General features: G+C 46.3%; 1 protein-coding gene across 1 annotated transcript; it reads left to right on the top strand.

The window, feature by feature from the left end:
• Nucleotides 1–946: 946 nt before the first annotated feature.
• LOC112577211 lies at nucleotides 947–8,037 on the top strand. The gene is made up of 6 exons (XM_025260222.1): nucleotides 947–1,214; nucleotides 2,326–2,479; nucleotides 2,820–2,956; nucleotides 3,452–3,617; nucleotides 3,985–4,144; nucleotides 7,230–8,037. The coding sequence occupies exons 1-6, from the start codon at nucleotides 1,148–1,150 to the stop codon at nucleotides 7,359–7,361; spliced, it is 816 nt and encodes a 271-aa protein (XP_025116007.1). The 5' UTR covers nucleotides 947–1,147; the 3' UTR covers nucleotides 7,362–8,037.
• The last annotated feature ends 329 nt before the right edge of the window (nucleotides 8,038–8,366 follow it).

Below are 8,366 nucleotides of genomic sequence, written 5' to 3'. Positions count from 1 at the left end.
ACTTCATTCTTCCCCTGACACCATAGTGAAACATTTATAAACATCACTGTTTGAGCCACAACAGTTTAAGAATATTTTCCATAATTTTAGTTACGGAATTAATATTACAGGTGCTACTATGGAGTCATGCTGTTCTGTTCACAGCCAGCTGGTACCTAGACTAGTGTAGTTGTAAATCTTGTGATCGAGATGTGGAAGAAAAAAAAGTCTCACATTTTTGAAATGTTTCGATTGAAAGCTGCAGCGCCACCACCTCTGTGTTGTCGGAGTGGCTGGCAGGTCTGATTATCAGTTCCCACGAGTGCTGGCCTCTAGCGGCAGATACTCTCAGTTATCTCTACACCTCAGTGCACGAAAACCTTCTGGACGGTCCATGAGCTCGCTAATCGGTGTCCACCAGCCTTCCGATGCCGAGCACCCTGTGACCTCATGGTGAGGTTATCTCCCTCCCTAACCCCTCTACCCCGTCGGTGCACCTCACTACTCCACCAGGCCTTGCAATAGTCTAACGCTTTGATGTTTTCCACAGACAAAAAAAAAAAAAAAAAATAGAAGAGAATAAACACTGACCAGGGGCAAACTACCTTCACAGTTATGAGGGGAGCCGGGTACACAAGCCCCGCGCCACCCCGTTGGTGTGGCCTGTAGGGGGACACCCCCGCTGTTTCTAAACACATATAAACACGCATAATTTCTGGATTCTCGTTGACTCACGCTGATCTCCCGGTACTTAATCATCCCGATACCAGACTTCCGTCCGCGTCCACGTGCTTTTCTTCCTATTTTCAAAGTCGTTGTTTGCTTTCCGTCTGTTTGTCGTGCTCACAGATTCATATCTGATTTCAGCAATTTTTGCCAGTCTCCTGTAACTCATCATCGTGGTTTCGGGAATAAATTAGGGTAATTAGTCACTCCCCTTGTGAACGTGCTCGTTAGGGCATCCAGCATGATGACAACGGGCGATGGTGGTGAAGACACGGCGCAGGCCAGTAGTGTGTGGGTGAGCACGTGAGTCCGGTGGGAGGAGAGCACGGAGCTACATTATATTAGTGACACAAAACTCAGTGGACAGATCACTCTGAAGGCCGACACGAAGAGCGACACAAGCGATCTGGAAGGTTCCCGAGGTGAAGGAACATCACTCAACATGCAGGGCAACCATCTGGTCCTGACGATGGCCGTACTGGGCTACATGACTGCACCCACCAGTGCTGGTAAATATAAAGCTGCAAATCATGTTGAAATATGGCTTTCAACTTGTCACAACCAAATGACAGATTTGGGGGCCTGAAATCGGTGGTTAAATGATGAGGCTGCAGGGAACTTTCCGACGGTGTCGGGAGGGAAAAGCTATGTGAGAATACGAAAGTTTATGAGAAACAATGTCACAATGTGAACTTTTGAGGGTTTGGTATATTTTCAGTGCAGATTTGGTTGCTTCGTTTAATGCCTTTGGAAGGAAAGGTTGTTGTTTTTTTTAAATGGAAGGTGAACACATTAATTTTGCAGTAAATGTCTATCCCTGAGTGTTTTTTTGGGCCACGTGAAAGGTGAGAATGAGCGACTCGGTATGAGAAAAAGGAAGCAGATTTTTTTTTTTGCCGTAGTGGCGACTCTACAGGAGGGTCACCACTTGCCCTCGTCTGTACCTCGATGACTTGCGTCTGTGGAGTCGGCTTTCATTTCTCCACCGCAAGCCTTTCAAGACGACTTTACACTCTAGGGACGGGGGATGCTGTGAACTAGTGTGACCTGTGACATTTAAATGGTCTGTGATGTGAACATTGCAGCGTTAGACATGACCGCAACAACTTGGTAGTTTGTGTGGAATGTCAAGGGTAAGGCTGCTGGGACACAAATGTAGAACATTGCCTCCACGACTTTGGCAAGATAAAACATTGTTTAGTGAGGACTGAATTGTTACCTAGCTCACTGTCACGGTCAGAGTATAGAGGGGCTTCAGGGTGGTGTGGTTAATGCACTCCTGTCCTGCGAAAAGGTTCGCAAGTTTCTTGATTCTCACGCGAGAGCCGAGCAAAGCTCCCCCCCCCCGGGTCAAGCCTGGCCTGCTGCTTACTGAACAGGTGTGTGTGTGTGCGAATTTGTATTGCTGGACTGCAGGCAGACCATCTTTCCAGTTAACTACTAAAACGAGGCAGGTGTGTACAAAGCTTCCGGTTTAGTGTGTATCTGTGTGTGTGTGTGTGTGTGTGTGTGTGTGTGTGTGTGTGTGTGTGTAAGTCAGTGTGTGTGTCAGTCTGTGTGTGTTACAGCCTGAATATTATGTGTGTTCTATCTGAGAGTACTGTATGTGTTGTGTCTCAGAGCCTGACTACTGTAAGCGCGGCATGTGGCTGTCAGACGCCTACCGCCATTGTTTCGAGGAGCAGCGCTTCAACCTGCCGTACCTGCCGCTGCAGCAGGTGACATCAGTCGTGGATGGCTGCATGATGGAGGACTACGCTCGCCACGTCTGCCAGTAAGATAGTCCTAACACGAACCCTCATCTTTAGTTATTAGCGATGTCTCGCCTTCTAATAACATTTTGAGATACTGATAATACTGGAGATATTTGAAGGAGACTACTTCTCATGTAAAATGGAACGTGCAGATGTTTGCAGACGTCCTTATCAGTTAGCACCAGTGAGATTTGTTATTCAAGCGTTGATTACGGTTCATGGACCGCAAACATATTCATCATCACATCTTCTCCTCCACAAAGTCTAACATCAATATTGGATTCCTTCTCTAAGATATTCAGCGATAGAAACATACTTTTTTTTCAAGGGTTTTCATCCACATTATGCCGTGTGTGACAGGGTGGTGAAGCCGGCAGCGCTCTCCTGCTTTGAAGGCGCGATTAACCGCTGCGACGACAAGGACAGGCTGATGACCATCGCTGACCATTCTGGTGGAGCCTGCGACGGGATCCAAGTCAACGGGGAGTTCAAGAAGCGTAGGTTTCTTGGTTAATGAATCTCCACTGATCGAGGAGGCGAGGGCTCGTATTCATTGCAATCGTACATTTCCCTGGCTTGGCTGGGGGGCTAGATGGCAATCTTCACTAGACAGATAAATCCCGATTCATGAGCCGCTTAGATGGTGAAGGTAACCAACCGACCAGCGGAGTAGAAATCCACGAGAAAAGGCGAGAATTGCGCATGCGTTGTGCCGTCAAGACTGCGAACAGAGATGCCAGGCAGTAGCTGTTCGATTCCAGGCTTTCCTAAAAGTCGTCATGTCATTTATTTTTGACTTAGGACATTCTAGCAAACCTCAGAACTCCGAAGAGTGATTTTGGACAGTAGATCGTGAGCGAAGTTTAGTCAGGCATCAGCATCATAGTCTGACATGCATGATTGGGCGTCTGGCTGAGTGGAGGAATGAATAGAAACATGGATTTTAGTTGCGAGGAGAACGTTTGGTCAGCCTTGACCTTTTGTCGTTGCAGACGTTCTGAACTTCCTGCTGCCGGTGCGGGCGGATTCTGGCTGCTTCTCTGAGCAACTGGATGATGCTACCAATGAATGCTTGGAAAACGGAGTCGACATGATGGAGCGCGAGAATGCCAAGCTGCAGCTGCTGACAGTCGACAAGTTCATTGTCGCCAACAACATGTGAGAGTTTGTTGTCTGACTGACCACTGTCCACTATTTTTATGTTGAAACTTTGTTTGCGTCTTATGGGTAGACCTTATGTTAAGCTTTGATATTTATGCTTCGATTTTGTTGAAGTTTTTACATATTTTGGTGCTGGTCAAGGAGTTCCTGCTTGCGAAATGAGTGTGGTGCTTCCAAAAAGGTTGTAATTAAGGAGACTTATTCCCTTCAGCCATAAATTCATTAAACTTGTTGCAGCATTCTTTAAAATAGTATTTCTCCTATGAACGTGTTTTTCCGTGTATAGATGACTTTGTGTTCATAACCCGTGGATCAAAGCAGACATAGGACTGACAGCCTCTAAGAAGTAATGTCTTGTGTTCAGATTTTTCGACCGCGTCTTCACGTGCTTCATAGACGTGTACCGCAGCAACATGGCGGCCTGTAGGAACTGGCAGATCCCTCTCCTCCTGCAGCTGCAGAGCACCGCCATCCCCTCGCTCTTTGGCATGACCTTTACCCCTGAGCAGATGGGCAAGCTGGAGGTTGGTATCTTGTTATAAGAATACATACTTAAAAATTACTTCAATATCGTGTTCAATATTCTTAGTGTATTGATCTTGCCACTATTTGAACTATTTATTATTTCACCCTGCAGAGTTGTTGCCACGTTTTCCAAACTTCTTCTTCTTCTTCGTCGATCACTCAAATGGACACGCCTGCCTCCTGCACAAATGATGCTGTGCGCCGCACGTCCTCCAGGCTGCCGTGTAGCTTCCTCAATACTGGCGTCTCATCACTCCAAATGCGGTGCCTGAGTTCTTCGTGCATAGGACATTCTTGCAGTAGATGTGCTGTTGTCTGACTGCCTGTCTGGCACGGGCACTGGTCTGTCTGGCCGATCCGGAGCTTGATGTAAAGGTGGTGATTGAGACGGTTGTGGCCTGTCCTCAGCCTGAAAATAATGACCTGCTCAGCTCTTGTAAGCAGGTAGTATGGGTCGTTTCGGTTGAAACGTGGGTGCTGCTGCAGCCACTTGTTGTGCTGTTTGGCCTTGATGATGGATTTGACTTCGCTGTAGGTGGTGGACCTGTCTTGCTGCTCTTTTTGGATCCTTCCTTGGCAAGAGTGTCTGCGGCTTCGTTGCCAAAAATCCCACAGTGGGAGGGAATCCACTGTAAGACGACTGTGCAGTCTCCGCATAAGGAGGAGAGAGCAGTGGACAGGTCGTTCAGTTTCTTGTCTCTGGCAGTCTGTAAGGCCTGCAGGACAGACAGTGCGTCCGTAAAGAAGACGACGTTGTTGGAGGTGTCTGGACTGTTTTCAACGTGGTGGCACCGGTCTGAATGGCAACTGCTTCAGCCTTGAAGTTGGTGGAGTAGAGGCCGGTTGCGAGAGAAAGACGGTCTTCTCTTCCTCCTGGGTACCGGATGTAAATTCCGGCGCCACCATTCCTCACGGCTTGTTCAGCTGACCCGTCAGTGAACACGTGAGTCCATTGATCTTGTGGGAAGTTGTTGTGGATATACTCCATAGTACAGGGCTTCTTCACAGCGTCTAGGGAGTCTTTCTTGCTGACACCAGGGATGCTGCAGTGAATCAGGGGGAAAGCAGTTTCATTCCATGCTGGGTTTGTCCGGCACAGGGGGATCTCTCTGAGGTCGTGTTCCAAGATGTCTCGGTGTTTTCGTTCAAGGATCCTAGCCTGGTGGATGAAACTTCCCCTTTTCAACCTTCCCTTCGTCGGCTGAGCCAGTCTGTTTCTCATGGGGTGATTTGGAAGTCTCTTGAACTTGGCGGCTTGGACGAGCATCTTTGTGTCACGTCGGTCCTCAAGTGATTCCAACCCTGTGATTGTCTCCAGTTCTTGTATGGGCGTAGACCTCATGGCTCCAGTGATGAGTCTGGCTGCTTGGTTCTGAACCTTGCTGACTTCTCAAAGTTGGATTTTGCTGCTGTGCCCCATGCTGTCATGCCATACTCTAGGACTGGTCTGACCCTTCCGGTGTACAGCTTCTTGAGGATTCTGTCATCCGCGCCCCAGTTCGTGCCAGCCAACTTCTTCATAATTGCAAGTCGCACCTTGGCTCTGGCTTCGACCTTCTTGGTCTGAGGCTTCCATGTAAGTCTCTTATCGAAGGTTACCCCAAGGTAGGTAGGGTTGTCCTCCAGTGGGAGAATCTGTCCATCGAACTTCAGAGTGGCCTTCTGTTCCCTAGTGGACAGACTAAAGATAGTGTAGGTGGTCTTTTTGGGGTTGACTTTGACAAGCCACCTTTTCGTCCAGTCCTGCAGGACATTTAGCGCCTCTTGGAGTCGGTAGTTGGCAGTTGTCAGGTGTTCTTCTGTGCACCAAAGGACCAGGTCCTCTGCATAGATGGCTCCTTGGACATTTCGGGAGAGGTCCTTGATGATGTCGTTTATGAAGACAAGGAACAGGGTAGGACTGAGTACTCCCCCTTGAGGAACTCCTTCTCTCAGCGTCTTCTTTCGGCTGTATGTTCCACCAACGTGGACTCTGGCCTTCCTATTTTTCAGGTATTGAGAGATCCACTGGTACATACAGCCGGTTACGCCACACTTCTGGAGTTTCAACCTCAGTCCATCTTTCCAGACCTTGTCGAAGGCCTTTTCCATGTCTATCCACACCGTCAGCGTGTGCTTCTTGTCCTGGTAACCATCTTCGATCTTCTGGGCGATGTATGCAACCTGGTCTTCAGTTGAGCGATGTTGTCTGAAGCCTGCTTGTTCTGGTGTAAGGATGTTGTTCTTTTCCAAGTGCCATGATAATCTGGTGTTGATGAGGCGCTCCATTAACTTGCCCACGCAACTGGTGAGGCTTATGGGTCTGTAACTGTCCACCTTCGCTCGGTCTTTGCCTTTCTTGTGGACGGGCACCATGTCTGCCTCTCGCCAGATTTGTGGGACATGGCCGCTGTTCCAGCTGTTGTTGAAGAGGTCGAGGAGTTTGGTCTTGGCTCGTGGGCCCAGGTGTTGCAGCATTTCATTGGTGACCTTATCTGGTCCAGGGGATTTCTTCTGACTTAGGGTCTTGACTGCTTCTTCAAACTCTTTCATGTTGAATGGTTTGTTCATATAGTCTTCCTGGTGTTTTCGCTGGCTGAATTTTCTTCTTTCTTCATGAACTTGCTGTTTCTTTTCTTCTGGTACTGTGATGTTGCTGACCTCTTCATAGCTGTCAATGAAAGCGTTTGCTGCTTTTCTACCTGTTAGCATATCTTGTGCTTGTTGTATGACGATCGGTGCACTTCTAGTATCTTCATCATTCATCGCCCTTGCCAGCTTCCATAACTTGAAACACGCGCACGAACGCTGTCATGATCACGAGTGCACAAGCACACAGTTATTACAACCTGTCTTTGAAATTACATAAATATGAAGACAGTTGTCTATGCTTTACTCCTCTGTCCACTTCTCCCGCACATTTTCTGTTTTCTCGCTTTTATAGATAAAGGGAAATAATCAGACTGGGAGGGGTGTTGTATGTTTATCTCCCTTCTTTCCCTAGAGGACAAGCATGTAAAATGTACATCAAATATCAAAGCACATTGCATCTTTTTAGTGAAACTTTGTGTCTTCTACATGCCTAAAGCCAAGTGACCTTTACAGTTGTCCTCAGAGTCACATCGCAGACCATGCCCCCAGCCTCCACTTCGTCAGAACAGGAAGGAGACGGACAAGAAAAGCAGCAACCTGAAGACATCCCTCGACCACCTTTTAAGCCAAAGGCGTAATCATTAACTTGTTCCAACACTTGAAGTATTGATGATGTCTTCATGATTTCATTTCTATTATCGATGATTCAATCATTCACAAAGCAACAGTTTATTTTTTTAATGTGTACAAATTGATGCCTTTCATTGTCATCCCCAAGTAATCTCGAATTTATTTCCCCAAAGTTCCGAAAGGACTCGTGATCACAAGACCAGTATTTCATTGTCATCCCCATGTAATCTGTTTTATTTCCCCAAAGTTTTGTAAGGACACGTGATCACAAGACCAGTAACCATTTCACTCGCGCTGTGACTTGATTAACACAAGAACAGGTCATAAGATGCTTTATTACAGGGACAAAGCGAAAGAATAAATCAGATGGCACACTTAGAAGTAAGCAAAAGTTTATTCCAAGACAACAGTAAGAATATAAATGCGCTGCATCCACACTGTTGATAATCTTACAAATTGCGTCCCTTGAAATTAAGCTTTAAAACTTTTTAATGCTCCCATCTTTCACAAAGGATACTTTTTGGTAAGATCTGTGGGAGGAAAAGATATTGCATAAATACTAAAAACAGATAAATGTCATTCTAGTTCTGTAAAGACCGAGCTGCTTCCCTTTATCTAACTACAGGTTACTTCTCAATCATCCGAATAAGTACAAAGGTGTTAACGGCAGAATAAATCAGATTTAAAGATTCTTGTGAGTATTGGTGTTTCTTTTCATGATTTGTGTGCTGGACTGGAATTCCTTTGTTTGCCTGCAAGTAGGTCGTGTTAAGAGTAAGACTAATGATAAATAGGAATAATTAGTCTCTTAATTCAACCTCCTTCCCTCTCTCTGTCATTTACACACACGTGTACACACGCTATTCTGTGATAATGGAGTGATTGCGCTGATGGAAATATAATAGAATAAATGTAAAGACAGTGTTATATGCTCTTATATTTAGCCCCTCGCTTGCAATTGTAGGCTCAACTTGGAGCGAATAACGATATTTAATGATTTTGAGTAGTTTTGTATGAAAA

The sequence above is a fragment of the Pomacea canaliculata genome, linkage group LG12 (assembly GCF_003073045.1).
Source record: "Pomacea canaliculata isolate SZHN2017 linkage group LG12, ASM307304v1, whole genome shotgun sequence".
Taxonomy (NCBI): Eukaryota; Metazoa; Mollusca; class Gastropoda; order Architaenioglossa; family Ampullariidae; genus Pomacea; species Pomacea canaliculata.
Note: the sequence above shows the minus strand (reverse complement) of the source record. Positions and strands in the feature narration are given on the sequence as shown.